This window comes from Helobdella robusta, assembly GCF_000326865.2.
Source record: "Helobdella robusta unplaced genomic scaffold HELROscaffold_2, whole genome shotgun sequence".
Lineage (NCBI taxonomy): Eukaryota > Metazoa > Annelida > Clitellata > Rhynchobdellida > Glossiphoniidae > Helobdella > Helobdella robusta.
In genome coordinates, this window is record NW_008704083.1 from 3,004,970 (window position 1) to 3,018,611 (window position 13,642).

General features: G+C 34.8%; 1 protein-coding gene across 1 annotated transcript; it reads left to right on the forward strand.

Annotated features, from left to right (window-relative positions):
• Window positions 1-8,202: 8,202 nt before the first annotated feature.
• On the forward strand, window positions 8,203-12,961 carry HELRODRAFT_160219 (hypothetical protein; the record flags this gene model as incomplete). The annotated part of the gene is made up of 5 exons (XM_009017206.1): window positions 8,203-8,269; window positions 8,683-8,684; window positions 9,234-10,098; window positions 10,669-10,852; window positions 11,185-12,961. 5 exons carry the CDS (start codon window positions 8,203-8,205, stop codon window positions 12,959-12,961), a joined length of 2,895 nt encoding a protein of 964 aa, XP_009015454.1.
• Window positions 12,962-13,642: the final 681 nt, after the last annotated feature.

Here is a 13,642-nt window from a genome sequence, read left to right on the forward strand (position 1 = left end):
TCGGATCAAAATGACGGAAGAACTTGAAATGTACTGCGTGGCTTACGGACAACCAACTCCAATCACATACTGGATCAAACTGGAGGCTGGTCAATACGACAATGGTATCAACCGAGGTAGTTATGAGGAAGATCGCATTAATGAAACCTTTGACAGCTCATCAAAAAAGGTTGGTAATTCGCATGAAATGTTTTATGTTGCACATTCAGTAGAAAATTTTATCTATATAGGCTCACGTTTCTATAGCTTATAATTTATATACACGTTTATATCTATGAGTTTGTGTTCACATAGTTTAAGCTACTCGAATTTATCAATAGATTAAACAAACATCTAAAAAAATTTTAAAAACTGCTTAATTTGGACAATTTTTTATTTGTTTTATTATAAAATTAGTTAAATATGATTCATTGATGTATTGTGTATAATGTATTTTTTTTTGTAAAAATTTTTCCTAGTAAAGTAAATAAATTATTTCAATGACTTGGTAATTTAATAATCTTCCTGCAACTTCAGCGATGGTGATTCAACTTCAATAACAATTTAACAGAAGCTAAAAAAAATTGTAACATTTTTATCAACAAAAAAAATGTAAAATTTAATTGCAAAAATTGTGCGAAAGTTTCCCGTCATTGATAAATCCAGTGCGGGAAGGAAAACAAATTAATCTCGCTGGCGTATCTATCTGACGTGCGATTAATAAAACTACCTTTGACAATAGTTCGATATCGCACCTTCACTTTTGATAAATCTTTTTGCGTGGATATTTTCATGAATTTTTTTTGTTAGTTTGAAAGCTCAAAATTATTCTTTGCAAATGGTAGAAAGAGTAAGTTAGCCTCATCAGTGCGATGAAATTATATGGTTCGATGGATTTCTCGTGTTTCATCATTATAAAATGTGTTACCGACATTGAAGCGTGTTATAAATTGCTCTAGCTCCTGGGGTGGGCAAACTACGGCCCGCGAAGCTATTTTATGCGGCCCGCGAAAGCTTCTTCGTCAAAAAAATGAATGTCAGCCAGACATTATAACCTAAAAAAAGAGCCACAAATCTTAAAAAAATTCTCCCCCAGGTCGAAAAAATTTGCTATTTAAATACATATGCGGCTCTTCAAATGTTAAATAGTTCGCCCACCCCTGTTCTAGCTAGATAGTTTTTGTTGTTCAATAGATAAATTTCAATATATTGCACTGCACTGCAATGCTGTACTGTTACTAAATAAAAAAAAATGTTACTTGAACCTATTCTACATAATACAAGATACTTTAATTATTTTTATCTTCAGTAATTTGACGAATAATTTGGAAGTTAAAAAAAACCTGATATTTTTCATTTGCAGAGAACAATCACACACAAATAATTCCATCCGCATGTATCAAGCCACAAATTTATGTAACATATTCATGGATTCATTTGCAGAAAAACAAAAGAGAAATGATGCAGACTGCAAACCACATTTTATTTACATCAACGGACCTTTCTGGAAGCATTTAAACGCTGAAACATTATATACACGGCAGGTGTTAAAAGAGAAACCTCGCAATCGTACATCATTATACACGTTTAATCCAGCATATCGGTCATCGAGCTCTTGTTTTATGGTCGGACTCTTGCTTGCTCCTGATAATGATCTCGATTATGACCATCGCAATAAATTCAGTTTTTTCATAAACATCTAGCTATTATAAGATTATTACAGCAGAAAAATTATTGCATCTCATTATATTCATATGGAAATATGGACGTTCTTTTGGCTTAACAAAAATCGATAAGATATTTTTTGGTTTTGTTCGATTTGAAGATTTTTTTCAAGATAACATACCGGGTGAAGGGCAAGCCCGGCTATTGGCGGTTGTTCGTTTTATAAAAGAAGGAATCATTTGGCTAGTTTACAATTGGTTTTTTCATATTGGCCTGCTCAACATTAGGTTCATTATTAATAAATATATTCATGTTTGTGGGATTATCGTTGAAAATTTGGTTATTTTGGTCTCAACAGAGTCCTGGCATCTCTCGTCTGATTGCTTTCAGTTGGATTGGCCAGGCCACCTAATTTCAAATTTGTTGAATTTTCACGGTTTGACGACCATAATCGTGGTGGAATAAAATTTTGAATTCTTTCAGATTAGAAAAATAGACCTCATATGAAGTTGTCGCTATTACACTCGTATTCAATAATTCATCATTACTCTTATTAGCATTGTCTCGTCCTTAGTCAGACCTATCTCAGCAGTGTTTTCATGAGTCATTTTTATTATTTGATAATGTTTCCCTTCTTGCCAACAATAAGCAATATCATTGTAGCTGATGACTTAAATACCCATGTTAAGAAACTGGATGACAATTTTTCTGTCAAACTCCTTCATATTTTTTCATCTTTTAATTTAACCAATAGGATTAATTCCCATGTACTATACACGGTGGCATGCTTCATTTACTCGCTACTCCTGACTGTCATCCCAACTTCATGCACTATTCACCCACAGGTGTAATGTCCGATTTCAGTTTCATAACAATGACTTTCCCTATTTCTACTTATTAATAAACAATCAGTAAAAATTAACAACTTGTTTTGTTCATGGAAAAACATTGATAAAGCTCGCTTTTTTGGTCAAAATTTCTAATTTTTCTAATGTTTTATCATTCTCTTGAGGGTTTATACCTTGATTTTGCATTACGAGGTTTTTTTGATAAATTTAATTGAGTTGTAGATTTAACTGGCTATCTTTGTTGGCTCCACTCATACTCTGTTCTTACTTTTTCGAAGAATCTAATGCCGTGAAATTGAAAGATTTGTTAAAAGTCAACCCAACAAAAAATTGCTTGTTATAGCTCTAATTGAAAGGGCCAAAAAATTTATGAAAAAAATGACTGCTGGACAAATTCGGTTGTTAAATATTTCAATCAGCCCAAAAATCTTAGAGTTACTGTTAATAATATTTTGTCAGGAAATTCATTTGAGAATTCCACAAGGTCGGGGCCATATTTTCTGTCAACCATTTTTCAAAAATTTTTCATAAAATGTTGTTTCATTAAAACTTTTTACTTTCTCCTTCAAGGCGTGGCAATCTCCATATTTGTTTGTTTGAATGAGACTCTAGGCCTGGAAAATATCAAATAAAATATAGATTACAGCAACGTCGCCATTCCTTGTTTGGGCTTTTCTGAACATCACTCCACTCACTCAAAACACTTCGTCCAGCTTCTTTCCGGTCTGGCTTCGCTACACGACAACAACTTCAACAACTATAATCTCTCATCAAAAAACTGATTTGCTTCATCTACCTTTATCTTATCCTACTGTTATTCAAATATTTAACACACTCCATTCCAGATTATTTAAGAAAATAGAAAAAAATACTATTATGTCACCTGCTCTCTACTACTACCAATCAAAACTACCACACACAACCTTCGTCAACGTTAAAAAACATAATTATCAAATTAGCATTCGAATCAAGATAAAAATTTCATCCCAAGACAAACGATTTTATTCACACCGTGTGTGTGTGTGTGTGTGATGTGTGTGTTTGTGCAATTTTTTAGTAAAAGATTACTGAGTTTATAATTTTAACCTTTGTCTTTGTTACCGTTTTGCAAACAAACTTTTTAGATAGCACGTTTCGGGGATCCTAAGGTTTCGGGGGCCCTCTGAATTCGCCGACCTGCCAACCTGCTCAAGCCGCATATGTATGCAATGGAATGCTTACTTCTATGGATGAATTTTTTGCATAAAAAGAACGAACCGAAAAGTCTTTTCAATTTTGCTGACTGCAAAAAATGTCAATAATCTGAAAAGAGTTTTATTTTATGATGTTGTGTAATGTGATGTGTGGTGGTGTAGTGATGTGTGGTGGTGTGATATCAAGTGGTGAGTGTTGTATGATGTAGTCTGGTGTGTGGTGGTGCTATTAAACTAGTTAAACATACTTTTAATATTTGCAAACTAAAAAAAGTGATTTAGATAAAATTGTACAAAACCTAGTGTTCTTGAAATTGTTTTACTTACATGCGTCTACGTTGTAGTATAGGTAAAGATACGAATTCTGGCTACACGCTATAAGCTTCTGATGAAAACATTGTTTCATTTGCATATTCGTTCACAGATGTGAACTTATAAATAGGGACATTTGATAATGCTAAAACAGTCATAAAATTATTCATATTAAAATTTGGATAACACCTGGGTCATTGCCTGCATGTAAATAATTTTGTTATTGAATTTTTATGGTATAATAATTTTTTATGAACGATATTTTAAAACATTTTTACATAACATCAGGAATGAGGTATTTAAAAGATGAACTTCTGTCCATTCCAATTGAAGCAAACACCAACTATATATTCATATATATAGTTGATTCACATTTTCTCTAATGACCACGGGGAAAAGTGCGGTGTGTTGCCCGCGATGGCAAAAGTGTATGATGGGCTAGTTCACATGTGTTCGTGTAAGTTGCTTGTGTTGCAGAACTCTGAAATATTACTTATTTTACAAAACGATCACAGACTACAAAAAATTTCAACAAATGATTTTCCGGCATACGCAAAGATAGACGTGTGTGTGTGTGTGTGTGTGTGTGTGTGTGTGTGTGTGTGTGTGTGTGTGTGTGTGTGTGTGTGTACAATAAATAAATAAGTGTTTATGCGACTAGGAATTTCCATTTTTATATTTGTGAACGATATATTCATGCCCACTCTTGAAAAATGTTGGCTCAGTGTTTTTTACATTTAACATATTTGCCTGACAAATAGTAATGTTTAAACTGCAGAAGGGCATAAAACTTTGATCAAGTTTATTTGTCGATCGTTAAAAATTTTATATTGTTTTAATTTTTTAATATTCAATTACATCAACAATAACAATTTCACCAACAACAACAACATTAACAACAATTACATCAACAACAATAACATCAACAACGATAAAATAAACTGTTACCAATACAACAAGACAATCGTCCTCACCGAACAGGCACAGGCACCACCACCACCGACAACTACAAGACAGCATTATTATTTTACATCAATTCTATTTTATGGTGGCAATTATTGCCTCATAATTGCGTCTGCAACATGAGATAACCACAGAACACACAGCAGCAGCAATTATAAATTAATAATGTATTGAAACGCCTACCCTACCCTCTCCTGGCGTCTGAACATAATTATATGCGTTGGGAGAGCGAGTGTGTGCAAGCATCTGTGCTGTGCTTGCGCCAATAATATTTTTGCACTGGCAATTCAATTAAATAACCATTTTGGTCATGATTATTTTATGTCTTGCTTGCTTGTTGTAAGATTTATCGATGTATTTCCATGCTTTTGTTTTTTTAATGTTTTGTTTTCTTTGTTGCTATTGTGGTTGTTGTTGTGGTTGCTGTTGTTGTTGTTGTTGCTATTGTTGTTGTTGCTGCTGTTGTTGTTGTTGTGGTTGAGGTTTGTTGTTGTTGTAGTTGCTGCCATTCTAGTATTTTCATTTTTCTTAACAATTTTTAGTGTTGATACTTTGATTCTTTGCTTTGGTTCATTCCTGCTATTCATTACTTCAATTCATTACTTCAATTCATTACTTCAATTTACGGCTTCAATTAAAACTTTTAACCATTAAAATAATTTCCAAATCTTTTTCAACCGAGCAAAAAATTGAAATAAAGGGAAATCTGGACGACACCAATCTTTTTCAACTTGATAACTTTTTTCTCCAGCATAAATTGAAGTTTCTAACAAATTTCATTCTCATTTTCGCATGTTGATAGTCTTCATGTCGTTAAATGAAAACAAGTCATGGTGTGGAAACTTCATGCTTACTCTTATTCCAGTTACAAGAGTTAAAACAAAGATGAAATAACTAAAACAAAGAATGAATAAATAGATAGATAGATAAATAAATAAATAAATAAATTAAGACGTGCAAGCTGCGTGCAACATAACGAAATGAAAACAAAACATCAGTAGCCAGCACGACACCTCCATCCAATAACAACAACTCACGTGATCACGCATGGCTGACGTCAGCACCGCCATGCTGCTTCAATTTCTTTCAATTGTTTATGTCAGATGTTGTCGTTGTAGTTGATGACGCTGCGGCTACGTACCTTGCATGTGTGTGTGTGTGTGTGTGTGTGTGTGTGTGTGTGTGTGTGTGTGTGTGTGTGCGTGTGTGTAAAAAGAAAAAATAATTTATATTTACAAGAAGTGTTTTCGTTTCGTTTCGTTTTTGTCCAAAATGTTAGACAGTAGGACACACACACACACACACAAACAGCGCAACAAAAAGTACAAAACAAATGGTGTTGCCACAATTTATGCGCGTTCTTTATGATAATCAGGGAGTCTTATTAAGTCCTGATTTGAATGATGTCAACCTCACAGCGAAGGCATTCCATCCAGCGACATGATGTAGGCAGAGCAATGATGCATTCCACGTATTTGTTCCATCGTTGTTAATAACCAATGCAGGTTATCTACACATCGAAACAACACAAACGTTTCATATTTCCGGAGGGGCATTATTTCTCATTCCTGTTTGTGGGTATGTCGCATCACTTATTCTGCTCGTTGCTTGGTTATTACGCTTTTTTAGTGTACAATTCAACTCTTATACTGAAGAATAATTTCTAAAAGTTAATCGCACTATGATACTTGAAGGTAACTCAAAACCCAATTTCAAAACGAACCAGCTGAATGACATCGTTATGTGTTATGTTCTTACATGTTTGTTACTCGTCAGTTGCGTGTTATTTGCGTGTCAGTTGCTTGTTAGTTGTGCGTGTTACATCAAAAATTATAATAATTATAATACTGCGTGCATTAAAAGTTAATCACAGAGATTTCGTAAATGATGTTTAACCATTCAATCATTTCAACTGTTTATCGGAATCGAAAGATCAGCTAGTAGATTTGCGTGTCTGTTACGTGTGAGTTGCGTGTTACTTACGTATTGATTGCATGTTACTTGTGGTTTTTGCATCAACAGTTACAAACAATTATAGTGAAAAAGTTAAAGATCATTCTCCCCTCATGTTAGTTGCGTATTCGTTGCATGCTAGTATGTTAGTTGCGTGCTACTTGCTTGTCAGTTGCACGTCAGATTAGTTTTACACAGCACGGAGCAGCAACATCCTGCAACATCACGTAACATCATGTAGCACCATGCAACATCATACATCATCATTTATGCAGCCACGTTCAAAAATAGGATTTTAACCAAACGCACTTTAATCCGGACAATTCAGCATGCAATTTATAAAACAGAGCTCTCAGAATGACGACCGAGGCATGCAATCGACAGTGGCTGCTAGAGTGCTGCAGTTCAAATCCAGGGTCGTTCTTCTAGCGAAAGGAACATGAAAACATTCACGCTTTTGTTGTTTATAGACTACAAAACTCACAAACAATTTTGCATCTGCAAATCACAGTCGCAAACATTCCGAATTTGAGAACTCTGTTTAACTTACTACGAAACTTGAAAAAATTACAAGTTCTCAACTTTGCGGGGCATGCAGCCAAACGCGCTGATATGGGGATTTTTTTACACGGCCGAAATTGATGAACATTAACGCAAATATAGCTTGATTGCCTCTTTAAAGGTAAATATTAAATCTTTAGGTCGAGAATATTATTAAACCGTTCTTAAACTAACTTTAGTCAACTCATTCTTATATTATTTTATTTTTTCATTTATTCGTTAATTTATTCATTCACAGCTGTTTATAAATTCAAAACATCGTTAATTCTTCGGTCAAAATATAAGTTATTCGTATACCTTAATGGTTTATTCTGATAATTTTCCCGGTTTCAATGGGTTTAGCGTTCGAAAATTGTATAAAATTCATAATTCAGAACCGACCGAAATATTCTGTTTTGAAGTTTCCCACGATACAAAATCTTTTAGGCCTGGTCGCTTTGAAATATTTCTCTTCAAATTACTGAGCTGTGCTGTATTTTTTAGTTCAACAGAAGATGAATACCAATATCATTTTCAAATATGTTCAATGTTGCGTGAAAAAGTTTGGCTGGTTAGTTAAATTTTTTGTCAAAAATAAATATCAGTAAATCAACGACGATGAAATGAATCAATTGAAATAAAAAACAGGGCAGTGCAAAAAAAAATAAATAACAAAAATTTAAAACTCAACACATCTTATGAAACATTTTTGTTGAAGTTGGCTACGATAAAATATTATGCGAAACAAAATGCAGAAGAAACGAATGAGAAGCAGTTCTAACGAGTTTGAAACATGCGAACCTTACAAAGGCTTCGGTCAGTGCTCGTCACAAAAAATAATGATCATTATCAAAAATTTTCATCACATAAAAAATAATAATAATGTGACGCTACTTAAAATCAACCAAAAAATGAATGAAACCCGTACATATCTTGCATGGGAATGGAGAAGTACACGTTGTTGCAAATATTTGGCTGTCGAGGAGAGTACATTGTTCTGCGGACTGTCGCGCATCTGCAAAATGGATTGCAATTGTTTCATCAATTTGTTTTAGATTGTTGTTTTTATAAAATGATGAAACAGTTCTTTTCATGTTTCGATTTACATCGTCAACCTGTTTTTTTTTATTAAATTTCAAAATTAATCCACAACTAAAACCAAAATCAAATGATCAAAAAGTTATTAATTTTTCACAAACACAAACATGGATGTATATCACATACATTAGAAGTACGTTTGAAAAACTTCATCATAGTGACAAACAGCTGACAGCAGAACGCCATATTGACGCGAAGCAGAGGCACAGCAGCTTGCATGTCACTGCTTGCAAGTGATTATGATTAGCTGCTTGCTGGTCACGTGGTGTTTAATGAGGAGAGCTGATTACCTACTTCCTGTGCTCCCAATAGTTTTGCTTGATTAGTTTTATGATGGACCACTAACTAATTTTGTTGTCCAGGCTGTAGATGACAATGGTGGCAAAGTTTTTTGACAATAATTTTTCTATTACTGAAAAATTATAACAATTTAAATAAAAATTAAATATATTTTTTTGAGAAAATAATAAAAATCCCAATCATCTGTTTTACTGAGATATGATTTTAATTAATTTTAATTTTAATTATTTCAATTTTTACTCTACAATTTTAAACTGAATTTTTATCAAAATTTCAAATGTTTTTAAAAGTTTAAATTTAAATGTATGTATTTTTGTATATAAATAATTTTTAAACTATTTTTCTAATCGAAATATTTATACAAATTTGGAACCTTTCGAAGAATCAACTGCTGCCCTCCAGCCATCTACACATCCCTTCCATTCAACTGGAGCACCAGGGTGTTTACGAGTGTGTGGCTGTCAACCAACACCCAGCGTCATCATCTTCATCGTTGTCGTCATCATCTTCATCACTGTTATCATTGCCATCATCATCGACATTGTCTCCCAAAAACGCGACGCAAAACAATCCAGCCTCAGTTAATTGGCTGATAACATCGACCAATCTGCCTGCCACAAATACATCAACATCAACTGACAACAATGAGAACGCGCTCTTCATATCAGCTTCAACATTGTTAACAACGTCACCACAACCGTCATTGTCATCATCTTTCTCATTATCATTGTCTACAATAATGTCCTCTTTATCATCGAAATCTTCATCATCAACATCATCAACAACGTCAACAACATCTCCAGTGTCAGCAAAACAGAGGGTCGTCGTGACAGTTGAAAAACTTTCTGGTAACTTATTAATTCTGCGCATATCAGACACCTCGGTGACAGTCACTTGGACTCATCTGGACGCTAGCAAACGCTATCAGATTTTTTACTCACATATCAATGGTGATGCTTCGAGACACGTTCGCCATCCACCGTCTGATCGCCAACACGCATCTGCAAGTGTAACCACAACTGCTGCTAACATTACACTTACAGATGACAGAAAAAATGGCCCGAAAAAAATGAAGCACAGTCTCAACCAGTCTGGAAACACCAACAGGACTGACGTTAATGACGTTGAAGATGTAAGAGATGTAGATTGGCTAGGTAATGAGCCAATCAAAACGTCGATGAGTGAACACAATGCATCTAATTTGGTGGAAATATTAGATGCAAGCAAGAAAGCTGAAAACAATTCTGGTGTTGACATTGACAGAAATATGAACAAAACAGAAACAATGCTAACGACAACAAAAATAATATACCATAACAATAACATGCCAACAGCTGAAGCAACAACAAATCAACAATCAACAACATCTAGCTCCAAGCTAATAATGAGTACTTTTTCACAATCAACATCGACAACTACAACAAATGTAAAAGTTGCACCATTACCAACGAAAAAAACAAACATAACAATCCCAATAACACCAACAATCATAGCAACACCATCAATCACAACAACAACACTGATGATGCATCATCCCCTCCATCCATCTGCACATCTCTCCCATCACTTCGACCCTCCCTCTTCTATGCATCACATCATCAGCCACTTTGTCGTGCAGTCAGCTAGACAGCCACAATTTCATCCCCATCTTCACTCACCACCAGCATCATCATCGTCGTCGTTATCATCAGCGTCAAAGTCGTCCTCCTCTTCATCATCATCATCTTTATCATCATTAGCCGGATTTTCCAGGTTGTCATCATCTCCACCACGTGCACATACAATTGAGATAAAACATTACATGCGATCGTTCACAGCTAATGACTTGACACCAGGTTCAACATACGAGTTCTGCCTAATGGCGCAAACAGATAACAACAATTATCACAGCAGTTATCTCAATAATGACGAAAGAGACAACAAACGTTTGAACAACCTGAAAATTAATTGCACAGTTGTAGTTACGAAACTCACCCAAGATGTCTACACCGCGGGATTCAGGTTGGTTGCTCAGTCGCTTCAATGTTTCGTTTCCTATTGTTTTGTTGTTCATGCACAGAAATAGGTGGCTACCTAAAATGAAGATGTAACCATTCAAAGTGGATGTTGTAGTCGCGTGGATGGCCGATTCTATGCAAAAAAAACATCAGGATCTAATTAATCTAATTATAGTAACATTAATGACAATGTGTGGTTATTAGAATACTTTGTTGCTGGCATCAAAGGCGAATTTTAAAATGTAAATGAATCGGTTCTAATTTCGTTAAATTTGCATGACAAAAAATTTAGAACGATTATATTATTTTGTATGCATATTTATTTCATATATTCAGAAATGTGGGTCCAACAATAGCGGTTTCAATAGGCTTGGCAGTCTGTCTGCTCATCTTCCTCGTCTCATGCATCACGAACTTTACAAAACGCTACAACAAACAGGTGGCGGAGCGTCGCACGTGTGGCGAGGACGACGAATATTACGACACGAACACGTCGGAACTCTACCTCGCTACAGCCAACGTTAAAGAAAATGTTTTGGCAGCTGAAGAGTATTATGAAAACGAAGCAACTCTTTTCTCGTCATCATCCTCCATCAAACCTGAACGCGATTCTCCACTTTTTAACAAGGAGGACCTGCAAGAAATTTATGATTCTGTCTACGGCGACTCACGTGACACTCATTCAGAACCGTTACCAACATACCAGGAGGACTGTTTCGAGCAGGACGATTGCTTCAACGTGGATTGCGCCGAGTTGGCCTACTACAACGCCGCTGACCTGCAAAACGTATGCAGCGAAAATAATTGTAAGTTCAACAGTGGGAGATGCTGTGCGAGAAGAGAAGTTAGTTGTTGCCGTCAGTGTTTGCAAGAAAACGTCGGAACAAATTGTGATGCGAAAGAAGAGTGCGCCATATTCTTCGTTCAACCCTGCAGCGAACACGTGGAAAGGTGTTTTGCCGTGAATAATGAATGCAGTTGCGTCCACTGTGCCAAATTGTGTTCAACGTGCAACAGCAGCAACGACAAAATCGACAAAGCGATTGATATTGGTAACAAGGATTGCATTAACTTTCAATCGAATATCAAAATTGATAGCCAATTCAACGATTTTCACAACAACATTGACAACAATATTAATGTCATAAAAATAGACAGCATTCCTGACAATCCGGTAAACCCCACCCACACTGTGGATCAGCTATTAGCGAATGATTGTAAAAACTCACACGTTCGTTTGAACAAAAACAAAGACCATTCAACAAACATTCATTCGGATTTGATCTTCAATACTGACAACAACCTTAGTTCCGACCAGAGAAGTTCCGGAGACCAGCACAAAACTATGACGTATCATAGCGAGAATGATGAAAAAGTTGACCGGGAATTCAACAACTCCACTTTCATCAAAATCAACAAAAGAAATAACGATAGCAATAATAGCATCATTAACTGCAGCATTAATGATAATTTAGAAAATATAAACAACATAATCAGCACTAACAATAATAATAATATTGACAAAAAACTTGCCACAGTTACAAGTAACGAGAATTTAAAAAGCAGTTCGTCTAACATGATGATGCCAGTAAATCCAATGTGCATAAATAACATCCATCCCAACATCCATCCCAACATCAATCCAAACATCCATCCAAACAATAATCTCAACATCCATCCAAACAACAATCTCAACATCAATCTCAACATCAATCCTAACATCAATCCCAACATCCATCCCAACATCAATCCCATCATCAATCCAAACATCCATCCAAACAACAATCTCAACATCCATTCAAACAACAATCTCAGCATCAATCCTAACATCAATCCCAACATCAATCCCAACATCTATCCCAACATCAATCCCATCATCAATCCCAACACCAATCCCAACACTTATCTCAACACTAATCCCAACATCAATCCCGACACCAATCCCAACATGAATTCAAAAAGTTTCAACAACAAATTCGCAACTGTTTATAATAATAATGCAGCTACCAACAACGATAACAAAACTCCGTCTAGCGAAATTATTGATAACTTCGAATTGAAATGTTTCTCCTCGTCCACTTACGACGTGGAAGGCTGCTCGTTCAGATCTTAAAAAACAACATGCTAGAAAACCATTTTTACGACCATGAATTAAGTGACAACATTAGAAAATAGTTTAATGTTGATTGGTTGAAATGATGAAATTTTGACTGTGTATGATGAAATTTTGACTGAATCTTGTTTTTCAGACAAAACAAGAGATATTTGAAATTTCCTGCTAGTGTATTTTTAAACTCTTTATATATTTGAATAGTTTCAAAAGAAAGTTATGAAGCTTGCAAAAATCAAAAATTGATTTGTTAATAAATTCTGAAAAACCACATTAGTTACAAAATTCTAATTATTTTTTAAAATAAAAAATAATTTAAAATTTATTTTCAATGTTTTTTAATTTTTTCTATGAGACGAACCTTTATGGTAACTTATTGCATATCGTAAAAAAACATTCGAAGACATGAACAAATAAATATCCCACCAACAACGTAGCAATGTTTTGCAGTCTTAACATTTTAGAAACAAGACAGCATTGTTATTGCTTAAACTACTTTTACGCATAATATTCATGAAAAAAGCAATTCAACCGATCAGCTCCTGATGATCGTAGCCACCATGTAATCCCATTATGGAAAGATAAACATTCAGCTTTCATTTTCCCTCCCCTCGCTCTATTCCTTGTCTATGGACACCTCTTATTTAAGTTCTTTGCTCTTTTGTTAACATGTTTTTATTTATT